General features: G+C 40.6%; 1 protein-coding gene across 1 annotated transcript in view; it reads left to right on the plus strand.

The window, feature by feature from the left end:
* The first annotated feature begins 445 nt into the window (after window positions 1–445).
* LOC123858347 (cytochrome P450 2J2) overlaps window positions 446–23,185 on the plus strand; it is a 35,422-nt gene continuing 12,682 nt past the window's right edge. The window contains exons 1-7 of the mRNA XM_045895409.3: window positions 446–690; window positions 11,897–12,059; window positions 14,892–15,041; window positions 15,441–15,601; window positions 18,073–18,249; window positions 20,281–20,422; window positions 22,859–23,046. Coding sequence (XP_045751365.1) covers window positions 481–690; window positions 11,897–12,059; window positions 14,892–15,041; window positions 15,441–15,601; window positions 18,073–18,249; window positions 20,281–20,422; window positions 22,859–23,046 — 1,191 coding nt within the window. The 5' untranslated portion in view covers window positions 446–480. The remainder of the gene's footprint in view (window positions 691–11,896; window positions 12,060–14,891; window positions 15,042–15,440; window positions 15,602–18,072; window positions 18,250–20,280; window positions 20,423–22,858; window positions 23,047–23,185) is intronic.

A 23,185-nucleotide genomic window follows, 5' to 3' on the forward strand; every position in this document is an offset into this window, starting at 1 on the left:
AAGATTCCAGCTGTTGGATGAGAGGGTGATTGAAAAACACAGAGCTCCAGTGCTCGCGGTGCTCTCGGAGATGCACCGAAACCATACACCAAGAGCCCCAGTGGTCTGAGAGACAAGCTCTCTAAACAGAAAAGAACAACACTCCTAGCCTGGCCTTTTCCAAGACCGGTACGGGTCCTCCCAAGAATTCAGTTCCAGGCTTCTGGAGGGCAGCCTGGCTGGCGTGGGGTCTGGGGTCCAGCGAAGGAAGGAGGGAAAAGGGAGGCTCGCTCGGCACTGCAGGAGGCGGGCGGGGCGAACAGCTGGGACAGAGTTCCCACCCCGGGTGCAGTGGGGAGGGCGGCAGGGGCGGGGCGGAGGGGGGCGGCAGGGGCGGGGCGAGTTGGGCGGGGCAGGCGGGCGGTCCTGCGAGCTTAGCGGCAGGGACAGGCAGGGACGTCGCCCGCTCAGAGCTCAGCCGAGGGAGAGGACCGAAGAGCCATGCTTGCGGCGGTGGGCTCCCTGGCGGGCGCCGCCTGGGCAGTGCTCCATCTCCGCGCCCTCCTGCTGGGTGCCGTCGCCTTTCTGTTCTTTGCTGATTTCCTCAAAAGACGGCGCCCAAAGAACTACCCGCCAGGTCCCCTACCCCTGCCCTTCGTGGGCAACTTCTTCCATCTGGACTTTGAGCAGTCGCACCTGACGATTCAGCGGGTAGGAACGGGAGAAGGTGCAGGGCTGTGCCCTGACCCTGACCTGCGGGACAGGGGGCATCCCGGGGATCGAGGGCGGGAGGCTGGGGGGCTGTGCAGCTAACGCAGGTTACTTGGTAAATCCTGCGTTGAGCCTCGGTTTCCTCACTGTCAACTGGCATGATTACACCTGCCCTTTCTAGAAGTGAAATATTATTCACTGTTTACTATTTAAGGGTACCAGACATGTTACATTCTTTAACCCATTTAATTGTGTATCTTGTTAAATGTTATTGGAACATCCTATTGATAATATGATCACTTTGTCCTCTTTAATATTTTTGTCGGGGGGGGGCGGTGGTTTTGTTGGGAAGCTGTACTTACCTTCTCGGCTATATTTCCTGAGTATAAAATGGTAAGAGTACTACCTAAATCCTCGCCACTTGTCAGTAGCTGAGCCCCTCCCTTTCAGTCTCCTCTCCCTGCTATCTGTTCTCACTAAAGTAATTTGTTCTAAAATGTCCCTCTTCTTAAATTTTCTTAGTGCTTCCCCACTGCCTTCCAGAGTTAGGGATCCCCTTGGAACTCTTCTTAACTCAGCCTCTTTCCACCTTTTTATAATCATGTCCCACCAGGGTTTCCCAACTCTGGCCCCTCTGATTTTCTTAAAATTCCCTCCAACATCCAACCCTCTCTTAAAAATCCTCAGCTGGTTTCCTGTCACTCAGCTAGGTACCTCTGCTACCTATCACTACCTAGCTGAGTGACAACACTGTGGTAGGTGTCTGTGAAGGTTAAATAAAACCATCAATGGTCAAACATGGCTTTTAGTAGGTGCACAACAAATACTAGTTCCCCTTTTCCTAGACGTACCTAGAGCACTTTAAACACATACTTCTATAAAGTACAGATGGAGAAGATTTTATCACTTTTTTGGAGAAACCCCCAGTTGGTAACACTAAATGACAGGATTAGTCACAGAATTTTAAAGCTAGGCTCCTAAACCTATACCCTTGTTTAAGAAATATGTTGTTTAGGGGCTCCTGGCTGGCTCCGTCGGGGGAGTGTGCGACTCTTGATGTTGGGGTTGTGAGTTTGAGCCTCAAACTTAAGAGATTACTTAAAAATAAAATCTTTTAAAAAAAGAAATAAATATGTTATTTAATTTCCAAGTATTTGGAAATTTTCCTGCTTTCCTTCTATTAATGATTTCCAGTTTGATGTCGCTGTGGTGAAAGGACATATTCTGTATAATTTCAGGTCTTTGAAATTTGCTAAGGTTTGTTTTATGACCCAGGATACAGTTCCATGCATGCTTGAAAAAATGTATGTGTTCTGCTATTGCTGGGCGGAGTGTTCTATATATATCAATTAGATCTCGTTGGGTGATCCTGCTGTTTAGTTCTTCTATACCCTTCTATACCCTGACCTCTTATCTATTGATTCGGTCAATCACTAGGAGAGGCATGTTGAAGTCTCCAACTATAATTGCAGCTTTGTCTATTTCTCAATTCAGTTCTGGTAGTTTTTCCTTTATGTATTTGCCATCTCTGTTATTTGGAAGATACACATTAAAATTATTATATCATCTTGGTGAATTGACTCTTTTGTTATTATGTAATGTCTCTCCTGATCCCTGGTGATTTTCGTTGCCTGAACTTTAGCTGATGTGATACAGCCATACCAGCTCTTTTTTTGATGATTATCTGCATGGTATATACTTCATCCTTTCACTTTTAACCTATTTGTATCGTTATATTTGAAACGAGATTCTTGCAGACAGCATATAGGTGGATCATTTTTTTTTAATTCTGCCAATCTCTGTCTTTTATTTTTTTTAAGATTTTATTTATTTGAAAGAGAGAGAGAGAGAGAGAACAAGCAAGGGGAGCAGTAGGTGGAGGAAGAGGCACGCTCCCCACTGAGCAAGTCTCAATGCGGGACTCGATCCCAGGACCCCAGGATCATGACCCGAGCTGAAGGCAGATGCTTAACTGACTGAGCCACCCTAGCGTCCCAATCTCTGTCTTTTAATTGGTGGATTTAGATCATTATATTTAATGTAATTATCGATAAGTTAATACTTAAGTCTGCCATTTTATTATTTATTTTCTATTTTTCTCCTCTGTTTTTTATTCCCCTATTTCTCCTTTTCTGTCTTCCTGTGGGTCACTTGAACATTTTTTTAAGAATTCCACTTTAATTTATTTATAGTGTTTTTTAGCATATCTCTGCATTGTGTTTAAGTGTCTGCCTAAGGATTACAAGAGGCACACATAGCTTAATGCAATCTACTAGTATCACCATTTTACCATGTCAAGTACAATATAGATGCTTTACAACCATTAGGTACTTTTATCCTCTCCTCCCTGCTTTACAATTAATTATCTTAAATATTATGTCTACATATATTGAGAACCACATCAGACAATATTATAAACTTGCTTTTAACTGTTAAACACTTTTTTTAATTCAAGAGAATAGTCTATTATATTTATCCACTTACCCTTTATGTTGCTCTTCCTTCATTCCCAAAGTTCCAAATTTTCTACCATTATCACTTCCTTTCTACCTGAGGAACTTTCTTTAGCCCTTCTTCTAGAGCTGGTCTGCTGGCAAAAACTTTTCTTAACTTTCCTTTACCTAAGAATGTCTTTATTTTGCCTTCATTTCTGAAGTATATTTTCACTTAATGTAGAATTCTAGATTGACAGTTTCTTTCATTCAACATTTTAAAATGTTGTACCACTTCTTTCTGGCCTCTGTAGTTTCAAATGAGAGATTTGCTGTGATTTGAATTGTTGTTCCCCATAAGTAGTAAGTTGTTTTTCTCTGCCTGATGTCAAGACTTTTTTGCCTTTTTTTTTTTTTTAAGATTTTATTTAGTTATTTGAGAGAGAGAGAGAATCTGAAGCAGATCCGTGCTGAGTGCAGAGTCTGACCTGGGGCTTGATATCACGACCAAGAAATCATGACCTGGGCTGAAACCAAGAGTCGGACACTTAACTGACTGAGCCACCCAGGTGCCCCAGGTTTTTTTGCTTTTAGTTTTCAAAGATTTGGTTATGGTATGTCTTGGTGTTGATTTCTTTGAGCTTATTGGGTTATTAGATCTGTAGTTTGATCTCTTACCAAATTTGAGAAGTTTTCAGCCATTATTTCTTCAAATATTTTTTCAATTCCACATCCTTTTTCCTCTCTTTCTGGGACTCTTGGATGGCGATGGTTCAAATGTTAGATCTTTTGTTATTCTAATATAGATCCCTGAGGCTCAGTTTTGTTCTTTTCAATCTATTTTCTGTGTGTTGTTCAGATTGGATACAGTCTATTGATCTGTCTTCAGTTTCACTGGTTCCTTTGTCATTCCTATTCTGCTGTTGAGTTGCTCCATTAAGTTTTTTCTTTGGGTTATTGTATTTTTTAAGTTTTAATTTTTCCCTTTGGTTCTTATATATATTTTTATTCCTTTGGTAAGATTTTCTATTTTTTTTAATTTTTTAAAGATTTATTTTATTTATTTGAGAGTGGGGAGAAGCAGAGGGAGAGGAGGGGGGAGAGAGAGAGAGAGAGAGAGAGAATCCCAAGCAGACTCTGCAGTGAGCGTGGAACTTACTGCAGGGCTCAATCTCGTGACTATGAGATCATGACCTGAGCAGAAATCAAGAGTCAGAGGCTTAACCAACTGAGCCACCAAGGTGCCCCCAACTATTTTCAAATGTTTTTGAGAATATTTGTAATTGTTTATTGAAACATATTATACCTGATTTAAAATCTTATTCCTATAATCCCAACATCTGTGTCATCTCAGTATTGGTATCAACTCATTCAAACAGATTTTCTTGGCTCCTGGTAAGGTGAGTAATTCTGGAATATATCCTGGACATTTTGTGTTTTATATGACTTGGGACATGTAAATTCTTCCATTTTGGCAGAGAGTCAACCTGTTTATGGTCAGAAGCTTACTTTTGTGGATAGTGGTTCAAATGTCAGTTTAAGTTATAAAGCCTCTGTAGCACTTCTAGTCTTCCCCACTTATGTGTTGTCCACCCACAGAGGACTCCATCCTACATTCTCGTCAGTGAAGGCTGGGGAGAATGAGAATGGGGACAAAAGACAACTCCCCCCCGCCCTGGGTACGATAGCCTCTTCCTTACTGCAGGGAGGATGGAAGTCAGAGATCTATCCATATCTGCTCCATGGGAAAAAAGCATCTCCTTATTTCTGTAGAAGGGTAGAAATTAGAATTCCCCCTCTTAACCCCTCCAGTTTGGGAGTGATAGTTACAGTTCAGCTCACAGACTGGGCAGGCAAGGGGCATCACCTTGTTGCTACAAAGGTAGGGTAAAGACAAGTTCCCACCCATGTTTTCCACTGATGCAGCCCCCATTAGGGTGGGGGAGAATCACATCTTTTTTCATGGTGTTGCCTCCAGAACGGGGAAGTAGAAAGGTTAAAAAGTTTCTGTCCTATTAGGCCAGGCTTTTTCTGGCACTTTGGCTGGAGAAAACAGGACTTTCTTGGAGTTATTTTTGCCTGTGCTAATTAGGGTCATGATTAGTAGAAGAAGTAAAATGGAAATGCTTTTACTCAATCTTGTCTGGAATCAGAAATTTGATCTGTGCCTGTTTTACCATTAAGATAGAGCTAATTAGAAAGGGTAAATGATTTGCCTGTCATAAAACTGGCTAGTAATGAAACTAGGTAGTAATGAGGCTAGTAATGAGGCTAGGATCTTATCTGTGGCCTGATGTTTTCTCAAGTCAGACTGTCAAATTTTACTCCATATAGGTTTGCATTTTTTAAGTTTTTGGTTGTAAAACAAATGGAGTCAAATGGTTCATCCAGTTATAATGAAATTTACATTCTAGCAATTTGGAAACATTAAGTACCAACTATTTGCTAGGTCTTATATCAGGATTTATATGTTCATTTTCATTTAATCTTCACAAAGGACACAGAAGTTAGGTATTATCTGGTGGTGGTTCCATTTGGCCATTGAGGAAACTGGCTGAAAACAATAAAGTCATTTGCTTGAATTATTCAGCATAGATAATGGCAAAAGAAGGACTGGAATCCAGGACGATTTGCCTCTTAGACCTATTCTCTATTTATGCCGCTTGACTTTTCATGATAGAGGATAATTGATTTGTTCATGAATTCATTTATTTAACACACATTTATGAAGTGTTTACCGTAGCGCATCCACAACGCAAAACAGCGTGTGATGAAATGTGTGGTGTAGACTCAGGGTAACCAAACGAGGTATCAGGAGATAGGATCATGGAGAATGGGAAGCCCTAGAGATAACCTCTTGTAGAATATTGGAATAAATTGGACTGAGCTTTAAATGAATGTTAGGCAAGTGGCTAAGTGGAGTTAAGGGGACAGGGTATTTCAAATGTGCGGAAGTGGCATGAGCCAGAACACGGCAGCAACACAGTGAAGAAACTAGCCTGTTTAAATGGCAGGAAGGGACCTTTTCTTCCGTTATTTCCCCTATTTTCTAAACTTTCTCTATCACAGCTATATGACCTATTAGAGGAGTATTTATCTAAGTAAGAGAAAACTTTATTGGACCAAAGTGGGAAAATGGTAGATAGGGTAGATAAATGTATTAGGATACACATTAAGCGCTTATAACAGAGACCCCAAAATGCAATGGTGTAAAAAAATATCAAAATTTACCTTTCTCCCACAAAGGAGTTCAGATGTAGGCAGGAAGTCCAGGAGCGAGAAGCTGCTTTATACCTCGAGGTCATCCAAAAACTCCAGTTCCTTCTATGTTGTAGCTCTGGTCCTGCAACACCTTTGTGTGTGAGTTCTGCTCCACAGAAAGAGGAATAGGGGGGCCCCTGGGTGGCTCGGATGGTTAAGCGTCTGCCTTCGGCTTAGGTCATGATCCCAGGGTCCTGGGATCGAGCCCCGCATCGGGCTCCCTGCTCCTTGGGAGCCTGCTTCTCCCTCTCCCACTCCCCCTGCTTGTGTTCCCTTTCTCACTGTGTCTTTCTCTGTCAAATAAATAAATAAAATCTTAAAAAAAAAATTCTTAGCAAAATAAGAATGAAAGGGGTACTTCCTTAACTTGAAGGATTATCTACAAACATTTACAGCACACATCATATTCAATGGTGAAGTATTAAAAGCAATTTCTTAAGGGCGCCTGGGTGGCTCAGTCGTTAAGCGTCTGCCTTCAGCTCAGGTCATGATCCCAGGTTCCTGGAATCGAGTCCCACATCGGGCTCCCTCCTCGGCAGGAAGCCTGCTTCTCCCTCTCCCTCTCCCCCTGCTTGTGTTCCCTCTCTCGCTGTGTCTCTCTCTGTCATATAAATAAAATCTTTAAAAAAAAAAAAAAAAGAGGAATAGGGAAGGTGGTGAGCAAGCAGCTTTCATTTAAGGCTGAGACCCAGAAGGTGCACACATCACCACTACTCCTGTACCATTGGCTACACCTGGAGAAGCTGGGAATGCGGTTTTTGATTGGGAAGTCATGTGGCTCGTTAATATTTAGGGAGTGCCGTCACTCAGAAGAAGAGAGAGTATCTTCATCCTTTCATTTAAGGATGAAACCTAAAGAGTTAGAAAGAGCCCAAACTTTATGTGCCCAAGCTATGTGCGAAATCTCTGTGCCTCCTTTTCTGAAAACTGAAAATGCTTTCAGGATTGTTAAAAGGATCAAATAATCCCATGAATATCAATTTGTTGCCAGGGTGCTTAGCACATAGTTGATGCTTATTTCTATATACCACTCTTCCCTTTTCTTTAAAAGTTGATAGCAAGAAATTCAAGGAAAGTCACTATTCTTGCATATAAGGCATCCCCTGTCTGGCCTCCTTGCTGGATGGGCTCCATTATCCCACTCTCTGGCCTCTTCCCCTTCATTCCTTTGTCAATATCTTACCAGAGTCCCTTTGCTAAAATATGCTCCCAAATATATCAATAACAATAAATAACTTTTTTATTAATATTAGTATTGGGGCTAATCCTGCCATAACCTCCATTTTATAGGTTTGGAAACTGAGACACAGGGAAGGCAAATGCCCCCAAATCACACAGAAAGTCACAGGTGAATTCAGATTTGTAGGACTTCACAGTCCAAGCTCTTAAATACTCACTTACATTATATCTCCTAGTCAAACATCTCCAGACTTCTAATTACAAACAAAACAGGATTCAAACTATTTCACCTGGCATGAAGACTCTCCTCAATCTAGCTCAGATTACCTTGCCAGCCTTGTCTCCTATCTCCTTACTCAAATGAGGAGATACTTTTCCCAGGAACCTCTCCTAGCGCCTGGGCCCCCTATGTGCTTCTTAACTTGCCCTCATCGAATGATTTATTGTACAGAATAGTAAAAATAAGAACTGATTATTTTTCCATATACTCCATTAGACTGTGAGCTTCTTTTTTTTTTTTTTTAAGATTTTATTTATTTATTGGGATCACTATCCTTCTGTTTGAAGTACATCATTTAGGATTTCCTTTAGAGAGGGTCTATGGGTGACACAGAGAGAGAGACAGCAAGAGAGGGAACACAAGCAGGGTAAGTGGGAGAGGGAGAAGCAGGACTCCCACCAAGAAGGGAGTCCGATGCGGGGCTCAATCCCAGGACCCCAGGATCATGACCTGAGCCAAAGGCAGACACCTAACGACTGAGCCACCCAGGCACCCCTAGACTGTGAGCTTCTTTAAGAGCAGATCCATGCCATACACTAGATTTTCAAAGGATTCTGTGACTCAGAAAAGAGTAAGAACAATTGTTAATGATGCTTTATTCCTTATTTCCTTCGGTCTGTTTTCTTTCCCTTCCCTTCCCTTCTCCCTTCCCTTCCCTTCTTTCTTCTTTCTTTCTTTCTTTCCTTTTTTTCTTTCTTTCTTTCCTTCTTTTTCTTTCTTTTTCTTTTCTTTCTTTCTTTCCTTTCTTTCTTTCTTTTCTTTCTTTCTTTTCTTTCTTTCTTTCTTTCTTTCTTTCTTTCTTTCTTTCTTTCTTTCTTTCTTTCTTTCTTCATCAGATAGAAATACTTTTGAACTATAAAAGCAATACAGGGGCACCTGGGTGGCTCAGCCAGTTAAGCGTCTGCCTTTGACTCAGGTCATGATCCTGGGATCAAGCCCCACATCAGGCTCCTTGCTCAGCAGGGAACCTGCTTCTCCCTCTGCCTGCCGCTCCCCCTGGTTCTGCTCTCTCTCTGACAAATAAATAAAATCTTTAAAAAAGAAAAAAAAGGAATAAAAGAAATAAAAGCAATACAAACACATTAAGAAAACATTTAAGAATACAACTAGTGAGTGAGAGGGAGAAAATCTTGCCCCTCCTTGTGCCAACCCAGCCCCCCAAACATGCTGAGCAATTCCTCTATAGGATTTGGTATATATCTCTCCAGACTCCTGTGTAATAAAATAAAAATATTCCCATTCATAACTTTTTATTAGAGCTTCTACCTATCAGTGAGTAAAAAGTTGAACTTCCCAATTAAAAAATAGTTAGAAGACATAAACAGACAATTTTTAAAATATAATATATATTATACATATATATTAGGGAAAAGATGTTAAACCCTAGTAACATATAGAAACAGCATGCATTTTTTTGTCTATTAGAATGATATGTGCACATACGCACGCACACACACACACACGCACGCACACTGCTCAGGGCTGGTCAGAGTTCAGAGGAGCAGACCTTCTCCCCTGCTGCCCTGGAAATGAGAATTGCTACACTTTTCCTCTTTTCCTTTTCCTCTCTTTGTGTCTTTGTTCTGTGGGTTTTTGAGTTTAAGAATTTAGAAGTGGAATCTCTCCCAGTTGTCTGTCTCTTGGGTATCATGGTTCAAGCTCTTATCTCACTAACCCTTCTAATTTTTCTTTTTTCTCAACATTAATTTTGTTCCACCTTATTATGTAAGTACTTAATCCCACTTTTGGAATTTTGACCATTTGTCTTAAATTTCTGTCTCCTATTACTTTTGTTCACCTTTTAGAGTTCGTGTGAATTCTTTTCTCTTTATTTTTCTATTTTCTTTTCTGATATTAAGCCTATTTTAGCCTCCTGAATCATCGTATTTTTAACCTCTTTTGTTCTCTTGCTCTCTCATTTTTGTAGTGACTTGGGTTATTGTTGTACGTTGGACAGTATGCTCTATTTTATGACATCTTCAGATGCCTGGTGTGTCACACATTTACATCCTGTAAAGTGTTGGGCAAGATGATGGGCACAGTGCATGTGAGAACTGTTAGACCCCACCATAGTCATTAAGGGGGCTCTGGGAGGTCATTTGATCTATCTATGTTTACAATTGACTATGCTGTGAAAGTTTCTGGTCCAGTTCTTTTGGACTAGAAATATACATGGGCAGAGAGCTGGTAGAGCTGAAATTCTGAAAGAGTTCATTTCAGTAAATACTAGTGGAGTGCTATGTCCCTGCCAAGTACAAGATTCTAGGTTGTATATGCACATTGTCATATATTCTGAGATTCTAGGTTGTATATGCACATCGTCAGTTAGGAGTCATTTAGCTTAACCTGAGATTTTTAACCATTCCAAAAAAATCCTTCCTGAATATTCAAAAGTAGTCAAGAAATCCTTTTTATAAAGCCCTAAGAAATTCATTCAGGCAGTCAGCAAGATGAAACAAACAAACAAAAAGCTTTTGCTTGATTTTCATGGACCCATTCCTGCCATTTCTAAGCAAATCTTGGCTCCACCCTTTCCAGCAAGATAGGACATACTGTGCTAGAGATGAACAAAGATTGATGGAAGACTCTGGGATAAAAGGACAAGGGAAGCATTGAGTTCAGGCTTGGTTTTTAATGTGGGAGCAGGGTGGTGGAATGAGACTGGTGTAATCCATTGCATTTGCTCTGATGAGGGTCCAAGGCCCTGAGAATAGCAAAGGGGAGCATGAGTGCGTAGGGATTGGGAAGGAGGGACCACAGACATGCGGAGGAAATGGAACGCTTCTGCTTGGTACCACTGCTTGCAACTAGCCACAGCCTGGGTAGATGAGAGGCAAGGGTAGGATCTACTCAGAGTCATCTCTTGAATGAACAAGTCAGGAAATACCTTGATTAGTAGCCATTCACTCATCCAACCCACTTGCACATACCTACATATTTGTGCATACTTGTGACACACTACACAATTTTCCATTCTCTCCCTCCCACTCCCTCCCTCCCTCCCTTTCTTTCCCTCCCACTAAACTCTAAGGGCCTGGTGCCTTCTCAGGTTCATGTCTTTGTCCACAAATCACACACAATGCCTGACAAATTCCCTCCACCACTCAATAACTTTGTCACCTTGGTGACATTACTTGGGCTATGACTCATTTTCCTTTTCTGAAAGACAAGGAAAATCATTAATTCCACAGGGTGGTTGTGAGATTAAGTGAAATAAAGAGTGAAATGTGCTTCACATGGCACCCAGTGTCCATGTGCCTTCCTCCAGTACATCATCTATGTGCTCTCATCCTCTCTGTTGCTATGAGCCCAGTCATTCCTCAGGGACTCAAGCAGTTGTGTGCCAGGTACCAGAAAACCAAGTGCCTTTCACACTGTTGCTTTTATTCTTCCTCACCAAACCCTTTGAGGGAGGAATAATTCTTTCCTTTCTGTAGTTGGGGCTCAAAAAAAAGTGAAGCAACTTTCCCAAGAGCCCACAGCTAGTGAACCATACAGCTAAAGTGCCCACATAGCTCCAGAACTAGAGTGCTTTTCTGCATAACTGGCCCCAACTATGACAAGAATTTTCAGTCAGCTAGCACGTGTTGAGGAAGGGGACATTCTCTTCTACTTCAACAGTCATGATTTGCTAAAAAGTCCATGCTTGCAACCCCAGACTTACACTAAGTATATCAGCCTTCTTTGGCTAGTCACATATTCTGAATTCTCTCCCCTCACTAGACTCTAAGATGCTTCAGGGTTGGAGACCTTGTTTGTTTTATTATAGTTACATCTTCATACCTCGTTCTTGGGAACGTGGTAGATGCTCACTCAATTTGTGTAGGTTGAATATATGAATGAATATTTATAAGGAACATCCACATCCTGTAGTGAATTCAATCCGAGTCTAGTTGAAAGAAGGGGAAAAGGAAACAGGAGAAAAGCTCCCATCATGCCAAGGTGCACACAGACTCTCCTCAGTACAAGATCTTCCCCAGCTACACATATACCCTCCATTCCCAGACACACAGACATGTGCATATTCAACTGTGCCTATTTAACTATTTTTCAGCTTGTGAAGAAATATGGAAACATTTTGAGCATGCAGCTAGGTGACTTGCCTGTAGTTGTTATAACTGGATTGCCCTTGATCAAAGAAGTCCTTATCGACCAGAACCAAGTCTTTGTGAACCGCCCTATGACTCCTATCCGAGAACGTATCTTCAAGAACAATGGTAAGTTTCTTAACCAATGTAAGATGGCCATGTTTGATATTTTATGGTCTGTTAAAGGTGCCTCTGTGACTATAATTCTCCAACACTCTCAGGGAGCAGGCCCATTATAAAATTCTTGAAATTAAAGAAAGCTGGATGCTGGATGCCCACATTTCCCTATTGAAGGCACCCCCTTAGAGAACATGGCAGATCCTGTCAGGGATTTGGAAGAAGCTGTGTCTCCTGCATGAACTCACTCTGGACACACTGATAAACAAGTAACTGCATTACTCAGTGATAGCAGAGGAAGAGGCAATGCATTCTTGCTCCCTCTTTCTGCTTCATGCTCCAATCTCTTCCCTTAGGCAAATCGTTGTAGATCTGCTTCCTTCTGCTGCTTACATAAGTCCCTCTTCTTGCCTCAAGTTCCTTATGCTTTCTTGGTAGGGCTGTTCCCACAGAGTATCTCAAGCCTTCCATTCTGTGTTAGAACAGTTTGGCAAGAATACTTAAAATTATCATTAAATAAATGCAAACACTACTCTATGTTGGCTAACTGAACATAATAATAAAAATAAATAAATAATAAATAAATAAATAAATAAAATCTCTGTAAACACCACCCAAAAATTTTAAAAAATGTTTTTTCAGTTTCTTTATTGGTTATATAGATATATTCAAGTTTTTTCTGTTATTTCTTAAATTAGTTTTAGTAATTATTTTACAAATAAATAAATAAATAAATGTAAAAATTTAAAACATTTAAAACATTTAAAAATCTAAATGGATAACTCAAATCTAGTACTCTACCCAAGTACCGTTTTTTCAGGTGCTTCCCCATACCTTTTTGAAATAGTTTACCTTCCAACTCTACATCCACTTACTCCATTTACTATGTGAAGCCCAGTGCTAGGCAACCAACCAACCGTGAGTAGTGCAGATAAAATCCATGTCCTTAGGTAACTTATAGTCAGAAAAACAGTATCAATTAGCTCTAATAACTTAAAGCATTAGTCTTATGAAGATATGTGCAGGATGCATTTATTAGGGGGAATCTAATCTAATCCTGGGATTCAAAGAAAGCTAATGTAAATAAATGACAATCAATTTAACAAAGTGAAGAGGCAATCGGGCAGATGGAATAGAATAGGAAAAGTCCCTGAGGTGGGAAGAAGGACAACGAACTTGAGGAAGTAAAAGGTGGCCAGTGTGGCAAGTACAGGGATTAAATGGAGATAATTAAAGGAAGATAAAGCTGCTGAGCTTGGCCAAGAATTGTTCATGCAAGTTCTTGTTAAGGGTGTTGGGTTTTATGTTAATAACAATGGAAACTCTTAAATGATTTTAAGTAGAGAAAGGAATCACCATATTTACATTGTACATTTTAAAAACTTATGTAGGTTGCAGTGCAGAAGACTATACAGGGAACAAGAGACTATGGTAGCATTTTAGGTTAGAGAAGGTTGTAGCTTAGACTAGGGAGATGGCAAGAAATGACAATAGAGTAGACTAGACCAGGCTAGTAGCAGTGAAGGTACATGAATTTAAGGTATCCAGAGGGGTAAATCCAATAAGATATGATGACCCAAATAGAGGGAGAAGGAAAGCCGAATGAGGTATTGAGGTAGACACCCAAGTGGGTAGATGATGGAAAGGAGGAATATTTGGAGGAGGACAGGTATGTAGTTTGGCTTGGGTGTGGAGTTGTACGGAGAACATCATGAATCCAATCATGGATATGCTGAGTTTGAAAGGCTTTTAAGTGGGCAAAGTCAGGCAAACAGTTGTGTGTATGTGTCTGGAGCTCAGGGACAGAAATAAATTGTCACTATCAATAGATGTCAGTATCAATAGATCTCCAAAACTTTTGGAGTTGAGATTTCCCAGGAATGGGGTTTCAGGGAAGAAGAGAAGAGGCTTTATACCTTATCTTGAAGAACTCCATCATTTTAAAATTTGAAAGAAGAAGATGAGCCAGCAAAAGATATGAGAAGGAGGAAAATCTGGAGGGTGTGCTGTCCTGAGCACCTCTGGAAGGGAGGGCTTCAGGAGAGAAGTGCCTCGTGCTGCTAAAAGATCAAGAAAGATAAGGTTGAAAAGTTTCCCTGGATTTGACAAAGATGGCCATCTCGTGGAGATGGTGGAGGCCAAAGCCAGGCACTAAAAGGAGTTAGAGAGTACTCTGGAGATGAAGAAAAGAAAGGAGGGTGGCCTTATCTGTGTTGTAAAACAAATGATGAATTGTTGAACATAACAAGTTGGTTTTTTTTTTCTTTGCCTTTCCATGTGCTATTCTTTCTGCATGGAATAGTCACTCTTCCTTGCTTTCTTGAGTCATTCCTTCATCTTTCAAGGTCCAGTTTAGATAAGACTCTCCTAGAAAGCTTTGCCTCCTTTTGAGTTGTATTTTATCTTATCCATGAGTGCATTCTTAGTGTGTAGCATAAAACAAGTATTTCAGTATACTTATGTGACTAGTAATCAAAGCAGGGGCTTTGGAATCCAGCAAACCTGAATTTGAATGCCTCTTCAGCTGCTCACTGTGACCCTGAAAAGTTTCTTTTGTGCCTCAGTTTTCTCGTCAGCAAAATGGGAGAGGGGAGTAAGGATTATACCTATCTCATAGAGTTTCTGTAAGTGCTAACTTACATAATGCAGTAAAAACACTCAAGTCCCTGCACTACAAGCAATAATGCTGGCCACTATATCCACTACCTTGGGATTATTTCCCTGAATAGTTTTCAAGTGACTTAATGCCCTTCTTCTTCCCACCAATACATATTTCCATACCATTTGCCAGATATTTACATAATAGAATAAGAATATCATAATGTTGGCTTTTTTTTTTTCCAGGATTGATCATGTCCAGTGGCCAAACATGGAAGGAGCAAAGAAGGTTCACCCTGGCGACCCTAAGGAACTTTGGTCTAGGAAGGAAGAGCTTAGAGGAACGCATTCAGGAGGAAGCCCATCACCTCATCCAGGCAATAGAAGAAGAGAATGGTGAGTTGTTTCCTAGGACAGGTACAGGAGATTGTGACTCATTCATTCACTGAACAGATACTTATTAAGTGCCTAAGGACTTATCCTGTGCCCAGCACCATGCCAGCCACTAAGAATATTACAGTGAACAACTAACCATGACCCCACCTTCATGGAGCTCTAGGATTAAGCACAAGAGGACTGGTATTAAACACATTACTGATTTTAAACCCTGGTCATCAATTTGACTTCCCAGGTATTGACCGAGTACTTGCTACATGTTAGACCCTGTGTAGGGGGCTGTGGCCAGAGCTTCACAGGCAGTATATACTCAGTATGGTAAATGTCATGGAGAGCAGACTCTTAGTAGAAAATAGAAACAAACTAATCTAAAGGTTCGATCTCTTGTTTCACCTCCAGGACAGCCTTTCAACCCTCACTTCAAGATGAACAGTGCAGTTTCCAATATTATTTGCTCTATCACCTTTGGGAAGCGCTTTGAGTACGAGGATGAACAGTTTCAGGAATTGCTGAGGTTGCTGGATGACGTCACGTGTCTGGAGGCATCAATGAGATGCCAGGTAAAGGGTTTTCTTTCTACATCTTGGGTAAGAATATTGGAGCTGATGTCAGACACAGATGAGTTCTTACTAAAATACCACCTTTTTGTTTAAGCTGAAGTATCACCTTTTACAATTGACTTCAACTCAAACTTACTTAAAATCCATCTGTTGACTTTAGTGTTTTTTGATAATATTATTGGATATTTACTGCATACAAAGAACATTTCTAACATGCATGTGAAGTGTAAAACTTTACAAGCCATACACCTATACATCCATGTTGTGTTATTTAAAAACACGATATTGCCATTGCCTTTGAGTCCTGCCCCTCTATGTCCTTCCCTAATCCAGCCACTCTGCTGCCCCAGAAGTACTCTTCTGTGATTGGCTTCTCCCTCAGCAGATTGTTTGCAGATTTATCTGTGTCAGTTGCTCTTTTCTTTTCTAAATTCTGAATAGTATTTCATTGTATGAATATGGCACTGTTTGTTGCTCTATTCTCTATTGATGAACGTTTGGGTTGTTTCCAGTTTGGGATGTTATGATTAGCTGCCATGAACATTCTTGGACAGTTGTTCATCTGTGGACATGCCCACTCATTTCTCTTGAATTTATACCTGGACATAAAAGATGCCTAAAGGTTTCGCAAGCAGTTACACTACTTACATGCCCATCCACACTTGACATTATCAATCTTCCCATTCCATAGGGTATAGACCTTTGGGGTTCAAACTTCACCCCTTCCTTTGGTGGACGCTGCTCTCCATTTTGTCCCACTGGGCCTGTGAGTCTGTCAGAAACTCTGCTCATCTTCTTGGTCTCTCAACCACTTTCCTGGATTTGGAAGACACTTCTATGGGAAAAGTGGCCCTATTAACGCCACCTCTCTAGTATCTAGAAGTGGATTTATTTTTATTTATTCCTGACAAGCATCTTTGCCTGGAGCTTTATGGACCCATCGCATCAAAACCAATAAAGCAGTTAGCATGAGTCCTGGCACATTCAAAGGGTGTAATGAATGTGAGCTATCATTATTATTACCATTGTCAGAGGTACTTTTGAATTCCTTGTTCTCATCTCTAATAACAGTAATTACCAATTCAATAATTCCATGTTCTTCAGCCCTATTAAGACAGGAAGTCATAAGAGTTCAGTGGGTACCCAGCTGATTTTCCCCAGGGAAAAGTAATTCCTGAGAAGGTAAGAAGGGGCAGTAAGGTAAGGTTATTAAGCATTTCTTGGAGTCCCAAGCATCTCGATGGACAAATATACATTCTTTATCTCAGTTAATTTTTACCAAAAACCCCTTTAAAGATGAAATGAAGCATCATGGTGTGGACAAGCAGATATAGGAGCGTGTAAGCTAATCCAGATAGTGGCCCACTGGCTCTGTGCTAGGTGCTGTATGGACCTCATCTCATTCAGTCACCAGAATAATCCCAGGGCCCCATTGGCAGCTAGTTAAACTAAGGAGCAACAGATTGTATCATCATCATCATCATCATCATCATCATCATCATCATCATCATCACCAAACTATTATAGCTAGAAAACAGCAGAGCTAATAGACCTGTATCTATCTCATTTTAAGTCTAGGTGACTTTCCATTATGTCCTGCTTCTTTCTACCAGATATTATTGGAGAAAATATTTTTAAAAATACTTTATTTCAGTAAAATATGTCTTACCTACATGAAGATTGCATCATAGCGGGGCAAATACATATACATAAGACATGTATATATATCTTACACACACACATATATTAGTGGTAATTACCATGAAGGAAAATGAAACAGGATAAGGGAATGGAGAGAGGGTGGCAGGGGTCCTTATAGGATCATCAGGTTAAGACCACCCCAAGGCGGTGACATTTGAGCAGCACTTTAATGAAATGAGGGGTTGAAGTTATGCAGATTTCAGAGGAAGAGCGTTCTAGGTAGAACTGTGGTGCTGCACTAGAGTAAGAGTAAGAGAGAGTATGATGGCGGGGAGTAATAGCAAAGGAGGCGACAGGTGTGGGGCAGGGGGCTGGTGCATGCAGAGCTTGTATGTCAGAAGAATGATGCAGAGCTTTGTCTGAGAGTCATAGAAAGTCATTGAAGGATTGAGAGCCAAGGAGTGAAATGATCTGATTAAACTATTAAATGATGCCCCTGGCAGCTCTGTGGAAAACAGACTGTGAGTGGGTTAAGAATGGAATCAGTGAAGCTGATGGAGGCTATCACAGCATCCAGGTAAGAAATGCTGCTGGTTTGTACTAGGGGACAACATGGCTGGGGGGGTGAGATGCGGTGTGAAACTGGATACACTTTGGATGGAGTGCTGAAATGCTTTGCTAGCAGGAGAGAAGAGGGTGAGAGAGAAGAGGCAAGGCTACCCAAGGTTTAAGAGCAAGTAAATGAAAGATAGAAAGAGAATATCGATTATTTTGTCTTGAAAAACGGGCATCCAGTTGTCTCTATGAGTGTTTTGTTTTTCCTCAATTAGCTCTACAACATCTGTCCACGGATTATGAAATTTCTTCCTGGACCTCATCAAACACTCTTTAGCAACTGGGAGAAACTGAAATTGTTCATTGCTCATATGACTGAAAACCACAGGAGAGACTGGAATCCTGCTGAACCAAGAGATTTTATTGACGCTTACCTCAAGGAAATGGAAAAGGTAAGGGAACCAAAGTTGTTTCTTTGTTCTTTTTTTTTTTAATCATGACCTGAGCCGAAGGCAGATGCTTAACGACTGAGCCACCCAGGCGCCCCTGTTCCTTTGTTCTTAAAGAGCAAATGGGGGTATATTAGTGTCCCATTGCTGCCATAACAAATTACCACAAACCTGGGGATTCCAAACAACACAGACTTATTCTCTTACGGTCCTGGAGGTCAGAAATCCGAAATCAGTTTCACTGGGCTAAAATCAGGGTGTTGGCAGGGCTGGTTCCTTCTGGAGACTCTAAGAAAGAATCTGTTTCCTTGATTTTTCCTTCTAGAGGCTGCCTTGGCTTATGGCCCCTTTTTCCATCTTCAAAGCCAGTATGTAGCATTTTCTCTGCTTTCATCTTTCCATCTTCTCTTTATGACCCCCTTGCCTCCATCTTATAAAGACTCTTGTAATGACTTTGAATTATCCAGAATAATCTTCCCACATCAAGATTCTTAACTTAATCATATCTACAAAGTCCCTTTTGCCATATAAGGTAACATCCACAGATTTCAGAGATTAAGATATGGACATCTTGGTGGGTCATTATTTCGTTTATCACAGGGGAGTCAAAATAGAGGCAGCATTTCATAGAGTATAGGAGCAGCATTAACTCAGGATTGACAAGGTAAGTAGAAATAAAGATAGGTGTTGATGGGCACTGGGTGTTATATGCGATGGATAAATAACTGAACTCTACATCTGAAACTAATGATACACTAGATGTTGACTAATTGAATTTAAATAAAAAATAAGTTAAAAAAAAAAAAAAAGACAGGGGTTGAATGGTATTTGGCTTGAGGCCTTGAGGATGCCCAAATACTGCCTGTTCGTCTTCTGTTCTCTGCCCTTTACCTGTATCTGAAGGAGCTATATACAAAAGGAAAACTAACAAATGAGCTTCAAAGGACTCTTTCATTTTTAGTTGGACCTGTGCCCAGTTGCCTGCCCCTTCCCTCAACCCCCAGCACAGAACACAAGAAAAGGCTGATTTGGATGCCAGAGTTCAGGCTTAGGGCCCGAGTGGAACTTTTGCTTTCCTCCCTGATCTTCCTACCATCCACTTTCCAACATTATGGGAAAGGTGCAGGGAAAGGCCAAATTGGTTGTATAGCTTTTAGCACAGTACCCCTGTGGTCAATATACATCCATGCATCAGTGTCAGTGTCATAATCTTTCATCAGATTAGTTGAGCCTCCTCTTGGAATTGACAGAATGGTGGATTTCTATCCATCCCTTCTTTTATTTCACTGTATTGGATAACATTAGTAGAAGCATTGATCTCTCCACAGAGGAGGAGACTTCACTAGCTAAATGTTGTGCAGGTATGGGGCCACACATTGAGAGGATTGTTGACAAACTGAAGCTTCCAGGGGAAGGTGATAAAGATGATGCAGTGCTGTGAGGAATGGTTGATGGAATCAGAGTGGTTTCACCTAGAAAGGAAGAGATTAACGGGGAGATATGAGAATTGGTTTACATAAGAGGAATTCAGTTTATTCTTCCTGGTATCAATACAAGCATGTGTTGAGTATTTGTAACGTGCTCTTTACATCTCATGTAACTCATAATGCCATCTTAAAGGGCATGTGTATTTCATTTCTATTTTCTGAAACAGGAAACTGAGGTGCAGAGAGATTAAGTGACTTGCCCTAGGTCATGCAGATAGTGAACGATGTAGCTAATACTGGAGTCCAGGCCTGTCTTTCTACTAAACTGTTTCTCTTTCCACTGTACTAATAGATCTCCCAAATTTAGGCATAAACTAAAGAATTGTCTTGATTTTCATCCACCAAAGCTAACAAAAGCTTCCACTACTTGGGGCAGGAGGATGCTAGTGATGTCGCTGTAATAAGCCTCTATCTCTTGAGATGGTCAAAGGGAAAGATATTTTTCCTGGGGATCCTTTGTTCCAAGGTCTCGCCCCAGGATGAAGCACCGGTGTACTGTAGCAACCAAGAACCAACTGAATAAACCAGTAAACATTGTGCTTTCTAGAATAGGGGCAATGCTACTTCAAGTTTCCATGAAGAAAACCTCATCTATAGCACCCTGGACCTCTTCTTTGCTGGAACCGAGACAACTTCAACAACACTGCGCTGGGGTCTGCTTTACTTGGCCCTCAACCCAGAAATCCAAGGTGAGCATGTCAGTGAGTGTGCCTGGGCCAGGACAGAATGCTGCCTCCTAGAGCATACTTCCCCCAAATTGGGGCTAGAAGATAGCATGGTAGAATGAAAAGATAGGACAGTCATGAGGTGATGTGGACTTAAGAACGGGTACCTTCTTTGGTTTTTCTGTTAGGATTCTGATGGGTTCACATCATACCAATAAAACAGAGTCCCTGCCCTCAGGACACTCAGAGTCTAGAGGGGAAACAATGAAGTCAGTTGACATTGTGGTGAGTTCCAGGAAAAGACTTATATTCTTACATGAAATCTAGTTACAGCCTTCCATCCTTTTAAGTAATGTCTTTCATTGCCCTGAGGATAATGTTCAAACTCCTTAGTCTGGCATATCATGCTCTCTGATGTGCCTCCTCCTGTCTGTCCAGCCTCAGCTCCACCCACCCTGCATAGTGGCCTCACTAAATTACATGTTTTTTCCTTTGCATTGTCCTTATTTATGCCTCTGCCATCAGGCCTGCTCTTCCCTCTACCAATTGCGTAGTTCCCCAATTTATCTACATGGTCAGTCATCAGGTGTGCTTGAAGAATCTGCTCAAATACAACCTCCTCTAAGATGTTCCCCCAAGCTTGTAGGAAACTCCTTCCTCTAAAGTTGACTTTATTATTATTAGGATTATTTTCCTCCTCTAGAGATGACCTAACATACCTCCACTACTGTGCTGATTGTACATTATTCATATGTCTTCCCCAAAGACTGCTGTCCATTCAAAGACAGTGACTGTTATAATCTTTTTTTTTTTTTTCCTCTAGGACCCAGAACAGTTTGAGCATATGAGAGATGGGATATTAGGATACAGTTTGTCAAACTGTGGGTAACAGTTTATTAATGGGACATAAAATCAATTTAGTAGATCAAGACCAACATTTCTTCCTAAAATAAAAATAGAATAGAAAAGATCAGAGTACTTCCCATGTACTAAGGATAAGTTTGTTCATGAAACTTCATTTCTTTCCATAATTATAAATAGAAGTATGTTTTATATGTGTGTATACCTATGTTTATGTGTCTTGAATCATGATGTAAAATGCTTTCGGAACTATGAATTACATTTTCTAAAAAGTTGAAAAGCTACCTCATTTTAGAATATAGATTTGGCTTCTGTAATAGGGTCTCTAAAATAACAATAGCTTAAAATTACAGATGTTTATACCCATCTTCGTAGCAACTTTATTCACAGAAACTAAGGTGGAAGCAACCCAAGTGTCCATCAATGGAAGAATGGATAAACAAAATATGGAATACAGTGGAATATTATTCATCCTTAAACAGGAAGTAAATTCTGACGCATGCTCTAACACGGATGAACCTTGAGGACATTATGCCAAGTTAAATAATACAGTCACAAAAAGACATATACTGTATAATTCCATTTATATGAGATTTCTAGAGTAGACAAATTCATAGAAACAGAAAGTAGAATGTTGGTTTCCAAGGGCTTGGGGTAGGAGAAAATGAGAAGTTATGGTTTAACGGATGTACAGTTTCAGTTTTTCAAGATAAAAAGTTCTGGAGATTGGTTGCACAATGTGAACGTATATGTAACATCATTAAACTATATGCTTAAATATGGTTAACACGGTAAATTTTTTGTCATGTATGTTTTACCACAACTTTAAAAATGTTTTAAATGGCCAGTAAAAAAGAAATTCTCCTTCTCTATTTCTCTCTAAAGTTAAGAAACCTAAGCTGGACTCTGCAGAGCCCTTTGGGTTCTAAGCTCCTTCCAATATGTTGCTCTTTTGTATCTAGAATGGTGCCCTTGTTTGCAAGGTCAAAGATGACTCACCTCAAGGGCTGCCTTTCCACGAGTAGGAAGGGAAGAAGAAGGAAACATATACCCTTCCTTTAAGGACATGTTTTAAGTATTAAACATACGTTCTACAGATATTCTATTGACCAGAACTTAGTCACATGGTCATACTTAGTCACAAGGGAATCTGGGAAATGTAGTCTATAGCTGGGCAACTGGGTGTACAGCTAACATCTCTATTATCGTAGAAAAAAAAGAGGAAAAGAGGTATATTGGGGCACAATTAGAAATTTCTTTGATTTGTTGGGTGCTCACCTAAATCGGTTCATGTAAATCTCAAGACGTAAGAGGAATGTAGATTATCCTCACTAATAAGAGAAAACTGAGGCTCAAAGAGTTTAAGTAACTTGCAAGAGTAATGTTTCAGAGCAAGAGTTCGCAACCAGATATGTCTAAAACCCAGGCCCACTTTTCACTCTGAAATACCTCCTGAGAAACCAAAGTCTACAGTGCCTGCTATAGTTTTAGCCTTTTTTTTTTTTTTTTGCCACTTTGATCCTGATTATTCCATTCTTCAGCTTAATCAGGCTTAAGGAAGGTTGTGGAATAATAGAATAATAGAACCTTCTTTTCCAGAAAAAGTCCATGCTGAGATCGACAGGGTGATTGGCTGGTCACAGCTGCCAAGTATAGCCACTCGAGAGTCCATGCCCTATACCAATGCCGTCATTCATGAGGTGCAGAGAATGGGAAACATCATCCCCCTGAATGTGCCCAGGGAAGTGACAGGTGATACCATGCTTGCTGGATACTACCTGCCCAAGGTAACCAGGGACTCCCAGCCTCAGATCTTCAAGCCCATCTTTTTAGATGGTAGAAACTCTGAACTGAAAGGATGACCCATAACTCTTGTCCTGGGGAATCACTTAAATGGGAAGAGAGATATATTACACCTGAGATAAT

The sequence above is a fragment of the Mirounga angustirostris genome, unplaced genomic scaffold (assembly GCF_029215605.1).
Source record: "Mirounga angustirostris isolate CCGP_5_RB_7025 unplaced genomic scaffold, mMirAng1.0.hap1 SCAF_4, whole genome shotgun sequence".
In the NCBI taxonomy this organism is placed as follows: Eukaryota; Metazoa; Chordata; class Mammalia; order Carnivora; family Phocidae; genus Mirounga; species Mirounga angustirostris.